Here is a 23,959-nt window from a genome sequence, read left to right as displayed (position 1 = left end):
CCCTGATGTCATTTTTGAAACCTTTTTGGAGTGTTTCCTTTTGGTTGTTGCACTGCCCTCTCTTCCCCATCACCATCTGCCTGCCATCTACCTGTGCCTCTCCGACAAGCTTCGCAGGCGGACTGCTTCACTCGTGACAGAAAAGCATATTGTTTGTGCTTCTACACTCCTGACCTTTTGGGAAGGGCTTGGTTTATCACAGGATCTTTGTGTATTTTGATGTGTATTTTATTGTATATACTTATATAGCTTTACTTGTAGCGACATTAATACACAATTGTTGGAACAAACACAGCTGGCCGAGTGCTGCTATTTTAAGGCTTGTTTGATGGGGGAGCAGTTTGAACGTAAATCTGTGATAAGTCTCTTAAAATACAAAAGAGGAGATAAAGTTCTTGGAAAAATACTTCAGAAAATAAACAATTGCTTAGCTTGTGAAGATTGAGGGCCTGACTGCTGGTCCTGGCTGACCTCAAAAGCACTGCACTCGCGCTCCAGCTGCCTGGGCCTGCATGGCCGGGTGCTGCGGTGTGTAGCGGGTCTCAGGCAGGGCCAGGAGGGAGCTGGATGGTTTTGTGCTGAAGGAGTTGAAATGAAGGTGTAAATCCTGGTTCTGGCACATGTTTTCTAGGTCACTTTTGGCTATGTTGCCTCATTTTCCTCAAATATCTGGATCAACCCGTGAAGAATTCCGCCTGGGAAGGACATGGAGGAGATGGGGGTGCTTCCTTTGGGGAAGCTCTGGCCCTACCTCGGCCTTCCTTCTGCCCCAAAAGTGCTTCCCAAACCACTCTGCTTTCTGTTCACTCACAACAATGAGCTCTGATCGTTGCACCCTGATGCAGAGCTGATGCTGCAGCTCTGCATCACTTTCTTCTATGCCCCCACAAACTCCAATTGGTTCCTACCCCTGTACAGGGAGGGCTGCCTCAGTTCCATTCCTGTATGGAAACAGTTGTCTGTCTCACCCCCAACTCCAAAAGTTCTCAGTTGTTATGCCTGAGTTCGGTGATTATTTTAATTTATAGCACTTGGCTTAATGTATCTTAAAACACACATATTTTAACTCGAAACTCCCCAGGGACCTCATTCAGAACTAATTGCTTGCTGTTTGTGCAATTCTTCAAATATGTAAAATGCTCTGTGAGGGTCTGGAATTACTCAGCTCTAGTTTGATCCTAAAGATGGGTAGGGGTGTCTAGCCAAAGTGTCAGCCTGGGAATCAGGATGTATTGGTGCTCATTCTGGCTTTGCAGAGGCTGTTTAATTTTAGGCAAGTTAACTAAACTGGTCTACAGCTTGGATTTCCTGTAAGGGAGGGATAATGATTTTATTTTTAATTGGGCTAAAAATATGTGTTGAAGGGTTGAATACAGAAATGCTTAGAAATGACAAATGAAATTTATTATCATAACCGTTATTAGTATGTCATTGAAAGTGAATTTAGCTCAGATCATGTTTTTCCCCATGATGGGTTGGGGGGGAGATGAGAGGATTTCTAAAATAGCTCTGAAAGTCTTCTTTCCCATCATTTTGAGCATGTTCCATCTGCTGCGAACACATTCCGGTTTTATTTCCTGACTATCTTTTCCTTCTATTTCTATTTTAAAGTTCTTTTTCCAAGATTTTACTTCCCAGTTGCTGCTGCTGGGATTGTTGCTGGGGGTGCGTTGCAAGCAAGCATTTACCCTTTCAGATTCTGTGCCTAAATGACTGGGAGGCAGTGGAAGTCCCTGCACCGCTTCCACTAAGTGCTCATCTGTTTAAATCCCTCTTGCAGTCCTTATGCTGCTGCCCAGCCCTGGTGATTACTCATACCTTCTCCTTTCCTGTTGTTGTAATAGGTGAGAGAAGAGATTTAGAGCTGTTGAATTCGTGAGGTCGCATACATTTAAGGCTGGGATTGCATTTTAAAATAGTTTCTGGTTGGTCCAAGTTGTCAGGCTGAGGATGCTTCTGCTTGCCTGCTTCATTCTGTCTATCATGTTTCCAGCTTTGTTATATTCCACAGTAAATGGAGGACACACTGTTCGGGGAAAAAACTCTGCCAGGGATACCAACTGTATTCTGCAGTCTGAATTGAAAGGAGCTTGCTCTGTTTATAGCTGGAGAAGAGGGCAGAATTCCTCATGAAGCAGTTGCTTCATTAGGTCCCTGTTCCAAACAGCTTTGACACTTTTCCCCTCTACCCACCAGCTACCTTTTCTTAAGATCTTATGGGTATACATGTCACAGAAGGCAGTGCTTGAGGATGTCAGGTTTCTCTTGGGCTTCCTCTACCCATGAGATGACAATACCATGAATAAAGTGGTCACCCCATTTGTGATTCAGGCTGTGAATATAGGCTGTAGCTTTGGAGGGGCTGTTGCAGGCTGACTTTACATGACCTCATTCAGTATTCCTGTCTCATTTGCATCTCTGCTAATCGCCTTAGCAAAGTGCCACAACGTGCCACCTTTAATGTTTTAAAGGTGGGCAACCACTTTTTAACAGGACTGTTTTCTGCCTGAAAACTCTGTTTTTCAGAAAGAAATTATTGTGTCAAAATGGAATGTCTGTTTTGTGAAATTTCCAGTTGGCTGATGTTTTGTCTCTTTTTTTTTCAAATTTTTTTTTTTTCATTCCACAATTATCTTTAATTTTATAAAAAATGAATTAAGTCATCATAGTGGTAGCTGTTGCTTCTTTGATCATGCTTCTGCGAAATACTTAAGGAAATTTTCTCCATGTTTTCAAACCCAGAGATGGCAGAATTTTTGTCAGGCAGCAAATTGAAAGGGCATCAGATATTTTTTTTTCCAAACCATTCTATTTATCCTCACACTCCCTAGGAGCTGGAAGAGCAGCACTTCCCCATATTTCATATATGGGGAAGGGAGGTGTAAGAAAACTAAATGATCCACCCAAGCTTATAATTGAAGCCTGGCACAGGGCAAGGGCAATAAACCCTGCGCTTGTGCTCTCACACTACACATTCACCCTCTTTTCTCCAATTCATGTCAGATCTGGTAGGAATTTCCTATTATTTTTTCATACCCTGAGTAACCAATGCTTAAAACATTTTTTGTGCCTGTGGAGTTTGGGGGCAGATTTAAAGATATGAATCACTTATCCAAGGAATAGTAGGCTCAAACCTTCCATATGTAGGCTGTTTGATTTGAATTTCTTGACTTTTCCTAAGTGAGAAGCTGAATTGACTTTCTTCCTTCTTTCAGCCTTTCTGGCTGTACTGATATCCAAAAATGCAAAATGACATCTTGTCTCAGCCCACTAGAGCAGATGCATTGCAGGGGATTAGACTGGAAATTTTCCTAAAATGCAGCATTCTGAGACGTTTTTGGAAAATATAGCTGGGAAGCAGTGTATGTGATGTTCACTTGATGCTAACCCAGCAAGACAGAATATAGATAGGTGGCAAGAGAAAGCTGTAGGCACAGTCAACAAGACGGCATTGCTTCAAGCCAGAAGGCCACCTCAGAAGGGACAGGGCCCCAAAGGAGAAGCCGAGCAGTGAGCCAGCAGGTCAGGCATTGGGAGGGATCCAGCTGCTGCCCAGATAGGCAAAAAGCATCTTGGAACTGTATTTAGACACGTGAAGGAAGAGCAAAGCTCCCTGGCTGAGGGAGCAGGCATGGCTGAAGGGTTGGCCCAAGAGGGTTGGCCAGCGTTTTGGGGTGCAGCATGTCTGGAGAGGTTGGGAACAGCCAGGCATGTGGATATTTGAAGCTTCTGCATCCTCAACCTGCTCTGTGTGGGACTGCTGATGGGGGTGAAGAGGAGGAGTAGCTTTAGCTTGTGACAGAGGGCAGGGATTCCGTGTGCTCCAGCGTGCCTCAGGCTTGCACCTCGCTGCGCTGCAACCTCACCAGAGTGAGCTGACTGCCACGCTCAGGTCGGGCTGCAGGAAAGTAAATGCTGCAGAGCAAGGATATCTGTAGTGCAAGAGCTGCGTAGGAGGACACAACAGGCTTCTGACAGATGGGAAAACGCTGATGAATCCTGAAATCATGGGTGAAATCCAGCTGTCCTGCCCTCCTCCTCCCACTCCCCTATGCATCTCCTGCCCTTCAGTGAACTGTTAATTAATGAGGGCCTTGTCTTGGGTGAAAAGTCAGGTTAGAGGCTTCCAGGAATGTTGTCAAGAAAAAATTGGGAAATTGAGGAGGTGGTGGTGAGGCAAATTTGTTAAAAATACATAGTTTTGTCTGGGAGAGAGAAGATTAAAATAGGATTTTTTAATTTATTTTTTTTTTTTCAAAACTGGTTGACTAAGTCTAAAGGAAAAAAAAAAAGATTAAATCCATTGCTGAAGGCCTAATTCTGTCTCTCATGTAAGCTACAAGTCAGTTTGAAATGAAGCTATGGAGGTGTTTTGCAGGAATGATTTGGTCCAGTGTAATTACTACAAAATAAATGAACGTTCTTGTGAAAAAAAGAGGAGATGATACAAATCAGGCATGTAAACTTTGAGACATGTTGTTTGGAAATACAGATGTCTGTGGACATCCAAAGGAAACAATTAGAAAGGAAACAAATAGAAAAATATCAAAATTCTCTCCTTACAGGAAATGTTTTTCATCAGATTGGTTATGCTAGGCATGAATTTGGTCAGTCAAGTCAGTAAAGCCTTACAGGGAAAAGTAAGGACATCATAAAAGAAGGATGAATTAATTCCTTCTCAGAGGAAAAGTACACCCATGTGGTGGTTTTACTGTGCTGGGCAGCTAAACCCCACAACTGCTCTCTCACTCCCCCTCCTTTAGATGAGGAGGGGGAGAAGCAAAGCAATGAACAACTCACGGGTTGAGATAAGGATAATTTAATTAAAGGGAAATAATTATAATAATTAAATAAAGACTACCATGAACTAAACAATTTAACTAAGGGGAAATAAAAAGGGAAAGGGGAAAAGGGAGGGGAAAAGGGAAAATAAAAAGAAGAGAGGAAAACAAACAAACAAAATAAATGAAAGCTATATGGAAGTGCAGAGGAAATAAATTACTCTCTACTTCCCACAAATGAGCGATGATTGACCATGTCATTGAAGCAGGGCCTCAATGCACGTAGCCGGTGTTAGGGAGGAAGACCGATGTTTTTACAACAAGAGCCCACCCCTCCCCTCTTCTTCCTGTTTCCACCTTTTATTGCTGAGTGTGACATCACATGGTATGGAATATCCCTTTGATTGGTTTAGGTCAGCTGCCCTGGTGATGTTTCTCTTCTAACTTTTTGCCCATCCCCTAGGAGGATTAGAGAGAGGCCCAATGCTGAGCCACTGCTGCTCAGCAGTAGACACAACACTGGTGTGATAACACTGCTGTTCCAGCTACAAGTGCAGAGCACAGCACTGTATGGGCTGCTGCTGGGAAAGTTAACATTCCAGCCAGACCCAGTACAACCCATCAAGTCAAGTCATGAAGTTTTTGATCCCAGACCATGAACTCAGCTAGAGCTCATAGGATATTGTTAACATTGTAATGTGAGCACTGACTGGCCATGAGGCATTGGGGCAAATCCATCACAACTCACTGTTAAGTAACACTCCACGTCACAGCAGTGCTGTTTCATTCCACCATACCACTAAGAGGCCTCTCTTGGATTTGCTTTTAATTAATTAAGTCACAGTAGTGGTGAATGTGGCGCTACAGCAGTTGCTTTCAGCCTAATTGTTCTCCAGGCATATTTGCAGCACTCCTGTCGAAATCCCAGGCTTGTTTCAGGAGTCAAGCTGCACAAATTAAGTTTCTGCTATTAAAAGCAGTTTGTTTTCTATTCCCTGGCAATCTGTTCCTAATGCAGAGCCCCACTGGAGCATGAAGGTTTCTTTTTTTTTTTTTTCTTTCTTTCTTTTTTTTTTTTTTCTTTTTTTTTTAAGCAAATGGCAAAAAAAGGTACTGCTTTTATCTCTACCTGTGCTTAGGAAATCAAGGTTTTTCACGTCAGCATCATAGTGTTTTCAGCAGCAAGTTTTGTAGGCACTGTTTGATAGATCCCAGTGGAATGACATAATTATTTTCATCCCTCTGTCCAGGGTGTATGATAACATTCTTTCCCTCTTCTTCCTTCATTATGGTCTTTGAACAGTGGAACATATTTTTTCCTTGCAGATCACCCTAATATTAAGAGGCACCTTACTCCCAAAGGTTTCTGAGCAGGAGAATCTACTTTATATCACAGTGCTCTTATCCTCCATCTTAAACTGCAGGACAGACACAACAAATTAATCAACTTATGCTTAGTCACATCTGTTTCATTTATATCAAACTGGTGCCACTGAAGCAGAAAGCATCCTTATTCTTTCCACATTGTTCGAACTGAAAATTAACTAGCTTTGCATATAATGAAACTCATACTTCATTTCTTTAAAGTAATTGGACCTATTTTATATTTTTAAAGCAGAATGACTTAGAGTTGCAATGTATCAGTGTATTACTAATGCAAGAAGGAATATTTCCTCTTTCATCTTCTGTGTTTACCTCTCTGGATTTATTTGTATGGGGTCTGTAACTAAAGCAGTCCCTATTGTTCCCCCACAGAATTAGGACAGCCCCAGGCGTGAAGATCATGGACATCAGAGTCAGTGATGCAGACCAGTGGGGGGTTCAAGAAGAGACGGATAGTGCAAGGACCACTGCCACAATCACCTGTGTGCACAACGACCCAGACCCAGAAAGCAGGTAAGCCAGCAAGCTCTTTTGCACATTAACTCTTGCTGAAATGCTGAGACACAATAATTGTGAGAGACACAGTAAATTCTTTAAGGGGTGGTATTTCTCTTTTAACAGCAGCATTTGCTCCTCCTCATCTTTGTTGGAAAAGCTATAGGTGATGTGATTAGAGCTTTTTTTCCTTTTGTTTCACTTGATCTAATTATACTGGAGGCAGACAACTAGTCCTGGCTCAAGTTTGCTTTTCTTGTGCCTTCAGGGCAACAGGAGAATTCCTGTTGACAAAAAGCCAACAGAGAGAGATGGATTAAAATAGAGAAATATGGAGAATAATTATAGGACAATGCTGTCTCCTTTATTTGAAAGCTATAAAAGTAATAGCTATTAAGTGTTATTCATTACTGCTGCAAAACACCTATGAGTGTCTATGAACTATCTCATGAATGCCATGTATGTTTATTGTGGTAATGCTCCCACCAACTGTATCAAAGGTAACGAGAAATTTATGTTGTTAGTCAGAATTATGTATTTGACAGCACAAACAATTTCTCTCCATTATCATGCAGTTACTGTACATTTAAGTACACTCTGTACGCATTTAACATGTAATTGTATCATAATTAGAAAAGCATAAAACTTTATGTCAAAACTTTGATTTGAGGAGTCTTCTGCATCCATCCTTTTGTGAAAGCTCCTTTAAGGGAGAAAAATGTTTGTTAGCCATTGTTTAGATCTAGGAAGATTGTTGCCAAAGGCTTGGAGTGCAAAGGGCATTTACTCTATTTGATTCCTGAAGCTGTATTTGAAGAACAAATGAATCCCAGCAAGCTCTGGGTATCTGCAGTACACGTGTTGAGGTGAAGACTATTTACCATGCTTTCTAGCAACAGAAAGAGTACTGTTAAGGTGAGAGTCCTGTTGGATGTGTAAAACAGGACCAATAATAGCAAGCAGAAAGTGCCTGTTTCTCTCCAGTAAAGATGTAGAGAGTGGAGGTGACTGAGCTGGACACAGCACTTGCACTGTAAACACATGAAGTGAGGGGAGGTGGTTCCTACGTTCTCGGTCTCTGGTTAAGTCAAGTTTTACAGAGCTTTCTGGCATGAAATGTCAGACAAACATTTCAGTTCATTGCCTGTTTCACACACACTTCCTCCCCATTTAAAAGGAAAAAAAAAAAAAGTAAGAAAAGTTCCCTCTTGTTTCCTAAACACTTTTGTCAAAGTTGCAAGTCTGAATTTGTAATGTAGAAAATTATGTCCACCTCTTATCATTTTATTTTTTTTTTGCTGGGTTTTCATGGGCTCCTGTAATGGTAGAGCAAAGCTCTGGCAGCTGGTTTAGGCTCTGTATGCTTTGTCTCCAAATTCTTTGTCTTTTAGCAAGATTTCCCAATTCTGAAAGCCAGTAAAGAACCTTTGTGTGGGAGAAGAGCTCAGCTAGCAGAGACTAGTGGCTCCAAGGAAGCTACCACACTTGTCCTGGAGCTATGAATTGACACATGATGGCTCCAGCAGTGAAATCTCAACCTTAGATAGCTGATATTGAGGTGGTGGTGCAGTACTTGCTCTCTGCTTAACATGGCATTCAGGCATCTTGCTAAAGCAGTTGTAACCTCTGTTCTGTTTAGAATATGGGGGAAAGGCATCAATTTGAAAGTGAAACTCTGAGGATAAAGGAAGACTTAAGATTGTTTGCTTATCAAAACTCAGTAACTATTTAGTAAAGTAAGACAAAAAACAGGGAGAGTACTGAAACTATTGCCTTGTAGGTAGTTTCACTAACTCATGAAACTATACCTGTCACACTAACTTACTTTTTCTTAAAACTGATTTTTGCTTTGTGTTGAACTGTTAAACTGCACAAAAGCAATGAATCTCAAGTTAATTAATACTTTGACCCTTTCTGTTGTGAGATTAGTTTTAATATTTTTGGATTAATTGAAGTATGCAAATGAAAACTGCTGAAAGATCATTTCCAGATTTGCAAATACTGTAGTGCTTAGAGTAAATATTTAGCTTTGATCTTCACTTTAATTTGCCTTTTTGGTCATAGGGGTGGCTTCTTGTTTCTTTCAAAGGACGTTAAGTATTTATGTGGGGTTTCTGCTGCTCTATTTGAATGAGCAGACTTGAACTTCTGTTAAGGTCAATGTGGCAAAACTGTCACTAGACCTGATTCATCTGCTCCTCTGAGTAATTCAAGGAGCTTCATTAAAGGCAGTTTATGTATGAGTGCGAGTGCAGGATCAATCTCTTTCATTGCAGAGCAGAAGTTATTATTAGTAAACAGAATTGTTCCTACCTCAGGGGAGCCAGATTTTTCTCTCCTGGAAGTCATTTCAGGTCTGCTGACTCGCCCAACATTACACTGGCAGAGAAGTGCCAAAGCCAGAACTAAGGCCTCTGAGCCCACATAGTTTTCTCTACAAGATTGCCAAATATTCCACAGTTCTGCAACCTCCCTTGAGCCTTGCAGCAGAGCCAAAAGCCCCAGCCACCTCATGCAGCTCCAGCAGGTTCGGCAAAAATTATAAACTCTGACAAGCCACAGCTGTGTTCACCAAAATCTCTGACTATCCTCGTTGCCTTTAGCACAGAGGTCTGTTCTCTACTGCTTTGCACTTTGATTGCTCTTTCTTCCCCAGCATGTGACTGATAAGAGCCACCAACAGACACCACCTGCTGGGAGATCAGCTGCGCTGGGCTCGCATGTGTTTGTCGTCCATCAGCGTCCTTTAGCCACTCTTATCGGTGGGAGCCTTTTCAAATTTGCTTACTTACCTAATCTTTCTCCTTTTCCCCTCTACAGTGTTATCGTGAGTTTTTCATCTCTTTCTCGCATTTTCCTACTCAGATTGTGTGCTCATTAAAATGTTTTAAATTAAGACCTTTCCTCCTTTCATGCAGAGTGCATCATGCCTTTTCTGTGCATTACTTAAAAAAAAATCCTTATCACAATGTTAGAAACAATTTACATTATATTCTATTAAAAATCCATTTTGTCCAAGGTTGTCACAATTCATAGATTAATGCTTTCTAGAGTGTGTTTTGTTAGGAATACATTCAGAAATCCACTTCTTTAGTAGTCCCATAAGCTTGTATGTTAAACCTCTTTTTGATAATGTAGTTGAACAAAGAGCATAAAAAGAAGAGATTTATTTTAAATACACACAAGTATATTGCAGACACCTATTCGATCTGTGTGGAGCCTTAATTTGCCCTTACTGCTGTCATCTCAAATGAGCTTTTTGGCAGCTCATTGAGTGAGGAGAATGATTGTTGTCATGTGCATTTATTCTCCCTTGTATTCTTTGCTTGGGGCAGAACTTCATGAATCTCATTTTGGTATGGCTAGTTGAATCAGAAGTGTGCTTTGTTTCCAGAAAACACAGTTTCTACTTCAAGCACAGATACTTCTACATGGTGCCTGCAGCTGGGACCCAGTATTCTGTGCCATAAGAAAGGATCTTTATGGATTCCTGCACTGAGTACAGAGTGCATCTTGCAAGGAGCTGAGGAAATCAGGGCTGATGGGCTTCAGTAAAAACCAAGTGCTTTCAGCGTTCCACAAAGAATAGCTGTTGAGAGGATCTGGGATCTTACACTATGGTGTAGGGCTAAATGTTGAGTTATTGCAAAAAATGCTTTTCAGATAGATAGAAGGTCAACAATTGGGAGTCTACCAGCCACAAATTCAGTGTGAGTATATACACAGTGCTGAGTATAGTGTTACTATGACCAAACTGGTTCTTCTCACTTAGGGATTATTTTATCTCCATGTCTACAATGCAGCTTCTATCTGTCAGGATATCCATCACTGCATAAATTAAACATGCATGAGAAAGACTGAAAGAAGCAGTAGGGAGGGTGAAACCTTCAGAGGGATTTCTTTAAGTTTCTATCAGAACTATTTATACGGTTGCCTGGAAATTTGGGTTTATTTATTTATTTATTTTCTTTAAATTGATGCAGACCGGGTTGACCATTTGGCATTTGACATCATCTATCTTTAAACTTGAATAAAAAATTAAAATCCTGTAATGATCATTCCATTTCTTTACCATTTTCAAAGGTCTTTAAAGAATTCAAATAATTAAAGGACTTTATAAAAATATAATTGCAATGTGTGCACATATATATATATACTTACATCAGGAAAAACAGTTATTTCATGTATTTAAAGGTATGCAAATATAACCTCCTATTTTGAAATAATTCACGTCTTTTCCTGTGCTTGGGAATACCCTTTGAACCAGAAATATCACTCAAAAGGAAGATGAAAAGTTGGCTACCAGTAAAGATATGGGCATATATTTATTTAAAGTAAATACATACTATTGGAGCTGATGAATGTGCAAAAATGTTGTATCAGTTAGTTTTGTTTTTAAAGCTGTGGATGATAAAAAAAAAAAAAAAAAGAGCTGAGGCTTTCTCCTCTCCCTCCTCCCCTTGACAGACAGCCTTGAGAGGCCCTTGTCCCTCAGAACAAATGCTACTCCCTGCATTCCCTACTCTCCCACCACTGCTCCAGTCCCTGCCTTGCCCATAAGCAAGCATCTGCTGGGGTGTCTGGGTCCTCACGGCTCTGCCAGGCTGCAGCTGCATCTCACACCCCCGTGGAGGTGTTTGTGCACTGAATTGCCTGCTGGTCTGTGCTCCAGAACGACATACAAATGTGGGTCACAACTCATGGGCCATCAAGGAAGGGCAGCGCAGTGCACTGTCCCCAACCAGAGCCTGCTCTGGTACTGGCGGTTTGCTGCACTCCTTACTGCCATGACTTGGGCACCTGAGGACACAGCTTGGTTGGGTCTGTGCCCTCGGGTGGTACGGCACGGGGTGTGCTGAAGCTAGAACGAGGAGTTGGGTTGCTTTGCTACGATGATTAAGACCAGAAAGGGCTGCAGACTGCTGTAGTACATGGCAGCATGCTGTTAATGACACAGGGGAAGGCACTAGAACATGGAGTGAAACGCTGAGATGTGTTTATTGCCAAAGGAACTTGCTTGGCCCTGGGACACCGAGTGTGTAAAGTGCCATCAGAAACAACAGTTGCCTGACAGAAAATCAATTGCATGTGTTGCTCTACACAAAAGAGCAGCAACTGCTACAGCCAGAACCTCTTGCTGTCTTATTTTAGGCCCGTGCAAAGGCAGTGGGCTGGATGCCATCAAGTTCACACAGTAATGAAGTGAATGTGTAAGAGGAGCAGAGGGAGCAAAGAAACACAGTAGTGAAGAGCTGAGGGAAAAAAGCTGGGAAATGGGGAAGGGAAAGCTGATGGCTGTCACCCCCTGCCATGCTGGTCGGAGGGAAGTGAAGCAGGCTCCTGTGCTTTAGTGCCTCCATCCACCACAAAAGTCATACCTGAATCTTTGGAAAGGAAGGTTTTGCCTCCTTTCCAAAAAAAAAAAAAAAAAAGAGGAGCTTAAGGTGTGGGCAGAAGTCATAGAAGTCATAGACAACGTGGTGCAGTGTACTGCCTTGGGTGTTTCTCTCTTATTCTTATGCACTTGCTGCTTTCCTTAGGTCAGAAGTGTCATGGGCAAATAAATGTGCTTTGAATGTAGAGTACACATGGTCTATAGATCCTGCAGGAGTTCATTCTCTGACCCCTTTGGCCAGACCCCAAGACAGCCCTGTCTCCTGAGCCATTGATGAAGGGAATTTTATCCTTAATGCACCAGTTTTAAGGTTGTGACCTCTATTATAAGTGATGGAGTTCTGCTCTGCTTTGTGCAAAGAGTGTTCCAGTGAGAAGCATCCGCACAGATTTTCAAACATAAATGACTCAGAAGAGTCGCAAAGGAAACCCGAATTAGAAGAATTTTAACTAACCTTTATTCTTTACAGGTATTCCTTTTTGTATAAAAGGATCTAAGCCTGCTTGGAAATGTTTCTGTGAGATAAAAGCACTGACACCTCTCAGTAGCTTAAAGAGGACATAAAAAAATAATAGACAAATTAACAGCAGTAGGAAGGACCGCTTACTGTAGAAAGCTGCAGTTCTAGAATCAAATGGCAATGTATCATTTCTGGAGGGTGGTTTGTTTGTTTGTTTGTTTCTTTTCATGCAAGGCTGAGAATGATGAAATTGCCTGTCCATCTCCTGTTGGGAGCCTAATAGCCTGGTAACCACATGAATTCTCTCCTGGCCAGCCAGCTCTTTCAGATGGCTGTTTTTGTCTCTTTCTTAGTTAGGCTCACTGCTGCTCTGGTGAAGTCTCCAGCAGAGATGGGTCAGAGGGATTACTGACTGGTAGTGCAGGTAATTGCTTCCTTACCCTGTTTCACACATCCAAGAAGGTAGCGATATAGTGGCGCTTCTTATTGCATCCTTACTGTGCTGATATAGTACCTTTGTTATAACCCAAGGAAATATTTTTGAACAAATATACCTTTGGTAGTTGTAAAAACCTGTACAGCAAGAAACCTTGACAAGGTACATACACCATTGTCTTGAAATTTTGGAAAATGAGAAACTTGTTGTTGGAAGAACTCAGTAGTATTCACCTGTATTCAGTGGAGTAAGATGATACTGTACAGAGGCATGAAAATGACTAACAGTTGATAAAGTTTTGATTTACCATGCTAGTTGAAAGTTTTGTGTAAATACAGAGAAATAGTCAGAAAATTCCTTCTGTCTGTGTTTGCCTAACTGGCATACAGTAAATGGGAAAAATCACTTTTTAGCTTAAAAAAGTTGCATATTGCTTAGCGGATTTGGTTATGCCTCAAAAACTACGTCACTAGAGCCCTGTCTTTGTGCAGGCTGGGTGTGATGTTACAGGACGAGAGTCAGACTTGCAATATGCGTAGGGATCTTGGTGAGCATGGGACAGAGGGATTTAAAAGACTCAAATGGAAGAAAAGGCAGGGGTGTAGTTTCTACTCCTGGGGTGTAGAAAGGATCTGCTGAGAAGTAGCAAGTCCCTTGTTGCACTCTGTTCTTCAGCTTTTTGTAGCAATGGGAAAAAAATAGGACAAATAGAAGATCTTAGACTGAGAGAAGGAGCAGTTATGATCCTTGGCTTAGAAGAGTCAATTCTAGTTCCTTGTTCAACTCGGTAGGTCAGGCAGTTGGTGGTCAGCTGTGCTTGTGGCTTAAGACTTTTTTTCAGAAGTCTCATTCCTGCTTCTAGCAGTGGTTGGACAGGCAAGCTTTGAGCTTTTTATTTCAGCCCTTTCAATTTTGATCTCCTTTTTCTGTGTGGGCTCTTTAGAAGGTTTGAGGAAAATGGAAGTCATTTCTTAATACCTGCTTTTGCTTTTGTATATAATTTGTGTTAAAGCCCAAAAAAAATATCAGTGGAACTCGATGGTGGTTTGCTTAAATAATCTCTTCACAAATGTGCTCCACAAAACTTGATTGAAAGCCTATTGAGTGACATGTCTTCTGAAAGATGAGCCCAATCATTCTGAAACGAGTCTTGTTTTTTAATTTGACCTAATTAGCTTCATTTTGGGTATATCATTCCTAGATGTGAATCTTAATATTAATGTAACAGTTGGGAAAGTTTAATTTCAGGGTAGGGTAGTCTGCATAATTAGGACTGCAGGAGTATAGCAGTGAGGCTGGGAGCAAATATGAAATGCATGCTGATGAGTGAATGACTGCTCAAATAGTTATTCATCCATTGGTGCTTGCATGCTTTTTCCACACAGGATGCCAAAGGGAGTTATGGCATATTCAAAAGTCAATGGGCTTTTCTTGGTCTCTACTGGTCTGTTTTAATGGCCATGTGAATGATGGCATGTGAGCTACCACCAGAGGTCCATGACAAAAGTACAATTCTGGAAAATTTGTAAAGCTTTACAGAGATATGTATGCATAATCCAGCTGTGCTTAGTTGATAATTTAAGAGTGAGTGATGAAGCCCATGTAAGCATGGCTGCTGAACTCACCACTCTTATAACAGATGTTCTGACTCAAGGAACAGCAGTGAAAATGTGCTGGATTTTTGGGTTTGTTTTCCTAATTTGGTCACAGTTGATTTTATTTTATTTTATTTTATTTTATTTTATTTTATTTTATTTTATTTTATTTTATTTTATTTTATTTTATTTTATTTTATTTTATTTTATTTTATTTTATTTTATTTTATTTTATTTTATTTTATTTTATGTTATTTTATGTTATTTTATTTTATTATGTTATTTTATGTTATTTTATGTTATTTTATGTTATTTTATGTTTTATTTTTTTCCCTTGATAACTTAGACTTGAAGAAGACTTTTCTTGGGTGTATGCTGATCTGAATACCCAGGAAACACTGTTCTTAGTCATTACTAAACGTGGGGTCTGTACATGTTTAGGTTTCTGAGTAGCACCTCTAGATGTCTGAGATTGCCTCACTGATGGCAGAGTTTCAATGAGCCTAATGGAGATTACAGAGGGAGGGAGAAGACATGATCAAAACACGGTGCCACAAGTGTTAGCTGATTCTTCTGTAAATGCCCTACTTACTCCCATTCTCCCAGTTATAAAAAAGCCTGTTCTTCTGGCAAACGTAAATCTAGATTCAGAAGACCATCTTTATGTAGGGTGCCACTTAAGTACCTACTTGCTTTCACGTATCTACCTTGGTTCTGTTGATGCCAGTAATGATAAAAGAGGTAGTCGGAGTCAGCAATTGGAGATACATTGTGTGGAAAATGTAGGTCTTGATGGTAAGCCACATATATATAATAAGAGGCATTACGGTGTCACACTTGAAAATATTGTGGAAATCAGAAATTGAATTCTTCTATAGCACAGAAATGCCCCTAAGTGTATTAGAAATGTTGCTAAGGAGTCTATTTTTGGCAACTTTACACAGAGATTTAAGGATTGTTCTTTGATAGAATAGGACTAGAAAAGATTATTGAATGAATATGAAATCAGAGAGCTGGTATTTGAGGCATGTTTAATTCCCACCTTTACCAAGTTATGAGTTTGACTTGTAGCAGAGCCTCCTGCACACATTGGAATTCCATTTTAGATGTGTTGACTTGCTTTCTTAACAGCCAGTGCATTAAAGTACCAAAGCTAACAACTCCTTTATTAGGTATTTAGCCAAAATTTAAACTCATTTTGTTGTTAGGAGGTGTTGTTGCTGGACAAGCAAATATTAAGTTTGTTACTTTGATTTGTTTGAATCCTCCATGCCAAATACATTATAAAATATCCTGATTTAAAGATCAAAGCCAAAATTTCCGTAAGTGGTATATTCTTTATTGCAGCGCTGGATGCACGGGGGATCTCTCCACCTATCGTGCATACCCAAAGCGGAAAGCAGTCTTGAATTTATACAATCAATCTATCAATATTCTACAAGCACCTATACATATTCATTACCTATCCCCGCCTTCCCTCGCTTCTCATGCTAATTAGCCTTTTGGTACCTTGCGCCTGCGTAGAGCCTCCCAAGAATTGTGGGCAGGGGTTTTTGGGACATGGGCAGGGGTCTTTGGGAGGAAGACTCCGAGTCTTCCTCACAGTGTACGTTTCACCTTTGGTCAGGAATCTGCTGAGTTGGCATGTTTCTTAATTGCAAGAGCTGGTTGTTGCTAATTCTTCCATTTGTTGTATCTTTATAATGAATTCCAATGTCCAGTTTCGAGATTTATAGTCCTTACATTTGTTTCTCTGTCCGTCTGCCGCTTCCTTATCATGAGTTCCAGTGTCTTGTTTCGAGATATACAGTCCTTGTCTGGGGATTGTCCTTGCCTCCCCAATGCCTCCTCGATACCTCCTTAATCAATCCCAGCATTAACTTTGCATGAATTATTTTTTGCTTTAGTTAGATTTTTTCAGTCATTTTGCCATTGATATTCCTCACCTGTGTTTATAACTTAAAGCGTTTATTTTTGAAGCCTATAATGTAACTCTTGCAAAATGAAAAAGTAAGCCGAGTGGAAATTGGCAGATGCTTCTGTCAGTGTCAGTATATGATTTTTTAATTTTTTTTTCTTTTAAACCTCATTGTTCCCTTGAGAAGAATGTTAAGTCAGGTTTAAACTAAGAGCCCTTGCACATCTGTTAGTATGATGAATCTGTAAATTGAGAATTGAGACTCGGGCACTTTTGCAAGTTCCCAGCCCTCAGCTGGGGATGGCCAACATGCATCCTCGCTGATGTTTGCTAAGGTTGCGTTAAGCTGGTCTGCAATAATAGCCCTGCCAGTGTTGCACTCTTCTGGTACCATATTTCATTGTGTTCCTGCAACTGATGGGATGAGACCAAGACTGCTGGTCTTCCTAGAACAAATGTCCCTGTTATTGTCAGGTAAGAAGGCGGCTATCTTGCATCACCCACATGTTAAACACATTTTAGCTTTTTATGCAAGGGTAGCTCATCATTGCACAATCAAAAAGAATTGTTATTATTTTATTTTATTTTATTTTATTTTATTTTATTTTATTTTATTTTATTTTATTTTATTTTATTTTTTCTCTTAGGAGTTTTCAGTGTGGAGATTTAACTCTAGAAGTTATTGATCTTAGCAGTGAGTGGAGATATTTGGAGATACAGATTCCTATTTTTGCTCTCCCTTTTAGGCAATTTTAATCTGTGCCATTTTTCTAAATCTGACTGGTGTGTCTTTTTGTTAGATAAGCACTCTTCTTAATGGTGTACCCTTTAATTTCTCTAGTGACAAGAGGAGGAAATAAGTTATTCCTCTTTTAAAAAGAGTGATTTAAGTAGGGAATAATGAATGCAAAATGCTGTCATTAAAAATCAGCAGATAATCTGATGGATCATCTGTCACTCCTGAGACTTGCCATAAAGAAAAAGTGGATAATAATTTTAAAGAAAAATAAAAATGTTAAGGATGAGTATGGAACATATTGGCTGTGAATGCCTTAATAATGAAAACTGTTTTTTACTCATTGAACAACACGTTGAGACTCCTGCCAGCCAAACACATGGCAGGAGAAAATAATTTCTTTCAAGAGCCTTTCAAAAATGGTGTAGCATAAGAGGTGGAGTATTTTACAGGTTTGTGGTCCTGTGTGTTCTCTGTATTTTACCAGTTTTATTGTGGAAGATAAACCGTAGCAAAATACTGACAGGCAACTGTATTTGTCACATTGTGCATGCCAGGTGTGCCAAAGGAGATAACTAAACCAGGCTCCAGTAGCTGTGTGATAAAAATATGTATGGAAGCGTGGAACACACAGGGAGGCTACTGGGCTGACTTAGACAGAGGTGTGTAAATCAGAGAAATATTAAATAGAGGTTAATCTAAGGCTTTGTTTTTTCAAAATTTTTGGCTTCTCTTTTAATACCATTGAAGAGTTCATCATTGGTAGGATTCCTCTGCTGGAACTGTTCTCTGGGATACAACAGCTTTTGCCTTGGTTCATGACATAGCTTGTAGAGTGATAGTCCTTGGAAATACTGAGCCTACTTTGCTGATTGCTGCCCTTACTAACTTATCTGAGTTGCTGAAAATGTGTTAAGTGGGTTTTCCTGTTGCTTCTGTATAAACTTAGTGCGGATGTAGCAGTTGAAAAATAATGGTTCAGGTAGTTCATAGGCATGAGGCTAGTTTTCCCACATTATCAGTGAGTACCTTCACCCTGGGTTGTTGGGGAAATGGATCTTGTAATCCTGCAGTTTTCAGAAGGATGAGGTTTTTATCTGAAGTAGAAAGAATATGTATCTTAAGAACAGTTTTTAAGGGAAATTGTTTCCAGCCTTATTATCTGTTTTCAATTCTGACATATACTGAACATTCTCATTTGATTACCAGTTGTCATCCTTTCTCTGTTGTTTAATAATTGTGTTTTAATCAGTACTACAGTATTCCCCAAAGTCTTTTCTGTCTCTGGCATCAACTGCATTAGTTGGAGTACACATGCTGGACTCTCTTCAGAAGGTCTCAGTGGACTTGTACTTGGTTCAGGGCCAGGATCTTGGAGAGCTCATCGCAGAGCCTCAGCTGAAGTTCACAAAGCCAAAGAGCATCTGTCCCATCTGTCCACTCTGGTTTGTATGCCTTTATTTCACTTTTTTTTTTTTTTTAATGGGTTCCTGAGTTCCTTTGAAATCTGGCCAGTAATCTAGGTATGTGAAACTAAGAGCTTCTTGGTGTTCAGTAACATGGAAAACTTGTCACTTATTTACTTGCATGAAATAGGATCTGCCTGTCCCAGTCCAGTCCACCATCTGATTTAGCCAGGTACAAGTGGTCTGTTCTCTATGCACACTGGAACATCTATTTTTTTCATTCATTATAAGGAGACAGGAAAGGAGAAGTTCAAGCTCTCATCACAGTATATTCTTCATCCCTCCAAAATATTTCTATTGACTGTGTCCAAAGCTTTATGAAATAATGCTATCATCAGGGTAGTATCAGTCCTTGGCCTCTGTGAAGAGGGCTGTCATAGGTGTCATAAATTAAACTTTTCTTGGTGGTTGCAGCCAACAACACTTACCTCGCTCTGTCTTCCCAAGTTTCATGGAATATTCACTCCATCTGATAAGTGTGGCTTATATCATGGCATGTGATGGAGCAGAGGTCGTCATTCCTGGACAGATGCAGGAGTGGCCCTTTTCATTTTATAGGTGTTCAATAGCAGAAAAGAATGGGCCAAGTGCAGGGCTGCAGCTCTCCTCCTGTTTGCCAGTGCACTGTTAGCACAACTTTTATTTTCTAATTATTCATGTTTTACGTATATTGGTGCTCCAAGCCAGAAGAACATATGCATGTTCCAAAAAGACTATGGTGGAGGAAGAAAAAAAAAACACATCAAGAATATTTAGAAGTTTCAAATACCAGCAGATTTGTCTTGATTTGGAGATGCCCAGGCACTTGCACATTTATTCTTTCTACGAGTGTTTAAAAACACTGTAGAACTCCATTCTTTGTGTTTTACAGAATAAATTCTCTGATCTTTTTTTTTTTTTTTTTTTTTTTTTTTAATATAATAACGATAAATATCATAAAGAGCTGGAGAACTGGATGGGTGGGAGCAGGACTCCTTTCAAACAGTTGAATGGATCAAGGAATTGATCACCTGCAGTGGGATAATTTGTGCTTTTGCCTCTTGCAATTCAATGAATTCATGGAGCTTCTGGTTTGGCTGTCAGTCCTTATGTTTTACTTTTGTGTTGAGGGGGATGTCTGCTGGACTTCCTCCCTCTGCCTCTTTCTCCACCCTTAAGCTCCAGTGGAGATCAGCAGAAGTGATGTGTTGTGAGCTGTAATTCTTTCAGCCATGATTATATATCAATCTGCTGCACACTGTAAGTGGTACTTCTGGATTCCTGCTGTGAGTGGTTGATTAGATTCTAGTACCTTTTTATTCTACACATAAGGAATTTTTTAACAAAGCTGAGTAATACACAAAAGCCCAAGTTTATTCTTTGTTCTTGTTTTCCCCCGCTAGTACCTCATGCTTAAATACAAAAATAGAATGTTTTTAGCATGCCTGACCTTCTTTAACTATATCTGTCCCCCTATTTCAAATAAAATGCGATTTAAAGGTTCATGTTGACACTATATTGTAAGATATGTCTGTGACCTACGTCGAAATTTCCTGCAAAATGTGAATCCTACATTGAATTTGGAACTCTCTGTGATAAAATGAATGCTAACTGCAAGTTTATTTGTAGTCCTGCTTGTTATATTTTTCTTTGTCAGCACAAGCTTTATTCCTCCAAATATATTATCGAATAAAGAAAGAAACTATTCTTTTATCTGCTAATGTTGCCTGTAATCCATCCTGTTCATTTTCTGTGCTGCTATTTTCGTTGTGTGGTTCTCCTCCAGCTTATGTAGCACAGAAAAACTTAATTGCACAAGTCTGATGTACTTTTCTATTCCTGGCAACAGTGTAGGTTGCTAAACTATTATGTGGGAGATGCCTTCTGGAATATGAAGTGTATGCTGCAGTTGGGGTATGGCAGGGTTAGGGCCCAGTCTGGGAGGAGCCTTTTAATTAGCTTTTTGGATATTTTCTGTGGAACTAGCGATTCGACTGTCATTTCCTGAGCAATTTTGCAAGCAGAAAATGTACTTTCTGAAAGTCTCATGCTACAGGGCTTTCCTAATGCATGTAGCACCATTTAACTCTAGGAAATCCCAAAATTTACACCAGTAGCTGATGCTTGACAAAAGCCAGGAGAGAACTCGTCATCTGATGATGTGAGGAGAGACCCATTTCCCTTCATCGCTAACCACTTTTGATTTCTTGCCCTTGAAAGTTTTATTTGGTCGTTAATATTTGCAAATAGTGTGCTTGGTGCGGGATAGCAAGTAACACTGGAAACGGATTGTGCCCCAGAACGCTGGGGTAGATTAGGTTTACTCATTTGCACACACTGTACCTGACTCTTGATTTTGTTTTAAATTGAGCTTTAATTGGGTCTGTGGATGAACACTTATGTTCACTTCTGGTCAGGTGAAAAATGGTATCTTGCGGGCTGTTCAGAAACCGAAATGCTGGGGACTCACTCAGGACTGAATTGTTTCCTCAGCTGCACCTGAGCATTGGGCCAGTGGTTGGACTCTTTGGTAAGTTTTCAAAATGCTATGGAGGTATCCCTTGTGTGATACATGGGATCTTTGTGGGTTAAATGAACAAAGTTAATTTCAGCTGTAGTTTTACTTACTTGCCATAAAGTACTAGGTTAATGCTGGTATTAGGAACAGAGGAGTCTTATTAAGTAGTAATGGAGAGACATATTGACAAGTCTTGCAGTTTTTATCATATATCCTCAAATATTTGTATTCTACGTCACTGAATCCAGGAGTCAAGTGATTTTAAAAAAGGGTTTAACTTGAATTTAAAGGTGAAAGTGAGATTCTGCCTGTCATGACTGATAGAAAATCGTGAAAATACCATTAGATTCAAAAGAAGAGAAAGCAAAGAAAGAACACTTAAAAGCTGTAGGAATCCCTAGGATGAGTTCATGAATGTGTGGGATCTGACAAATGACCTTAACACCTCCTCCTCAGAGGAGGGCTGCTCTGAGAGCCCTTGCATTACCACAGTTGTACAGTGTGCTGTGGTAAGGTGGGTTTCCACATTTTCAGGGATAAATTATCTGCAAGTGGTCATTTGATTTCCTGTCTTGACAGTTAGTGATAGAGCAGACAGAAATTTTAAGATGAACACGGTCAGTCTACTTGTTAATACACCATGAACACAAACACTGGAAGTTCTGAGGATCCCTGCACTGCTAATTAGTATTTCTGTGGTTTCACTAATTGCTTGAACTGGGAAGTTGGCCAAAACTAATAGAAGAGACTTCCAGTACAATAAATTGTTTTAATTTTTGCGATCTCATCTTATGCATGGCTCAGTGTTTCTGAAGGCAAGGGTAGAATAAAATCTCATTTTGCATGATAACATATGCAAATCAGAACTTTTTGGTCTCAGATGAAGCTCTGCTTCTATTGACATGGTGCTAGCAAAATGCAGTTAAGAATAAAAAGGCACTAAAACTTTATTTTGCTGATAATATTTCATTATTGCTTTGTAAGCTATCTTATCCATAGGGCAAAATCTGCTGAAGAGATAGGATCCCATAACTCCTGTTTGCTTGTATCATTCTTTGTGATTTATAGAGTGCCATAGATGTTCATGGAATTTTGCAGACGTATAAAAGATTGACATGTTCCTGTCTCAAAGAACTTAAAAATTCTACAGTTTAGCAGCAGTCAGCAGTTCCTCCTATCAGAATTTTACTTTTAATGGCACTGTATAAAATCACTATTACACAGCCACCAGATGAAATGGCATTTTATTTTTAGTCACAAAAGCGATTTTTTAAAAAAGTGTTCGCTAAAGGTCCTACTCTGCCTACATGAAGGGTTAGAAGACTCTATTGCCTGGCCTGAAGGCAGGACAGAAACAGTGCAAAGTAGCCCCCGATCCTATGACCAGGAAAGATTACCTGTAATGTCCCTAACACTGCTGGTAAGGGGGCCACGTAGCATGAACTGGGGAGGAGGGGGAGGTGTCATTTATCATGAGTAGCAGTCACTGCTGAGGAGGGGAAAATTCATAGCTCCTATCACATCAGCAGCCAAACTGTGTTTGTGGTAATGACGACTCCTGACCGTCCTGGTTTATGCGAGATTTGAACTAGTGACCAGCAATGAAACACCGTTACCAACTTCCTGAATCTCTGAACGGGCACTACATACTATTAGCAAGAGGCTTGGGATGATTTCTATAGCTCTCAGAGAGGTCAACCAGGTAATTCCTCAAGGACTACCTTGAAAATCTTTCCATTAAAGTTTAAGGGTCTAGGTGAGTAAAATTTTTGATGTGGGTACACTTACATATCCATATCTGAAAGAGAATACATTCACCTGCTCAACTCTTTAATAAATTATATAAAAAACTGTTTCCCACCATTGGTTTGAAACAATTGGATGGCTTTTCATTACCTGTATTTCAATGTTTGCTACTCGACATAACTTTACTATATATATATATATATTATAAGAATGTAATTATACATGCAATTTTAGGTTTTCTAAGGAGTCGTATAAAGTAAAATCCATCTATATCCTGCCCAGGTAATTTAACAGAATTACATATATAAACATAACATTAAAAGCAATTTTCTGAGACTCATGATTACACTGATTTTGTTTGTCACACACCTGCATGTACTGATTTACCGGAGTAGACTTGGAGTCACTCAGAGTAGTCTCTGTCCCACAGCATAATGTGACAGATGCTAATGAATATGATACATCATAATTTTTCAAAGCAGAGGTACTTGGAAAGATCTTACTTTCACCTTATTAAATGCTTTGAAATTTAATTATATTGAAAATAAAGTAAGATTCTAGGTGTTTTAAGGCGCTGTACACTCAACTCTAAACATAACTGAAAGTCACTTGAATTTTATGGATTTCTTTAATTAATTCTGTCCTAAATGTTTTTGAGCAGCAAACTAGTGGGAGGCTGGAATTATTTGGAGGGGTTTTGTTTCTAAGGCTGTGAGTGAAAAAGCTCACACTAATTTCAGTGGGAACTCAACCAAGCTGTTATGCTGTAGTCCAGTTGCATTTTCTCAGTGGAAGACAGCAGCAGGGGGGCTTTGTGTGGGTTCTTGGGTATAACATAAGGCTCTTGGAGAATCACAAGGTTAAAACCGCTTGAATTTGTCAGACACCTTGCCTTTCTGTTTGAAATAAAACTCAGCAGAGCGCTCAGTGTAACAGAATTAACAAAATACATGATTTCAAAGACAGCAAACTTGAGGACTTTGGAAAAAGGGGGCTGTTTTTGATTCTTCTGCCAGCCTTGAAGCACAGTGCTCACACCGGTGCAAATATT

At 39.9% G+C, this 23,959-nt stretch overlaps 1 protein-coding gene across 3 annotated transcripts in view; it reads left to right on the top strand.

Moving 5' to 3' along the window:
• The window catches only part of LOC101803831 (transmembrane protein 132B), a 267,174-nt gene that overhangs the window by 110,392 nt on the left and 132,823 nt on the right, over nt 1-23,959 (top strand). For all 3 annotated transcript variants that reach the window (XM_038187471.2, XM_072024322.1, XM_013098081.5), the window contains one exon: nt 6,537-6,677. In XM_038187471.2, the coding sequence (XP_038043399.1) occupies nt 6,537-6,677 (141 nt within the window). The remainder of the gene's footprint in view (nt 1-6,536; nt 6,678-23,959) is intronic.

Source organism: Anas platyrhynchos, chromosome 16, assembly GCF_047663525.1.
Source record: "Anas platyrhynchos isolate ZD024472 breed Pekin duck chromosome 16, IASCAAS_PekinDuck_T2T, whole genome shotgun sequence".
Classification (NCBI taxonomy): Eukaryota; Metazoa; Chordata; class Aves; order Anseriformes; family Anatidae; genus Anas; species Anas platyrhynchos.
Note: the sequence above shows the minus strand (reverse complement) of the source record. Positions and strands in the feature narration are given on the sequence as shown.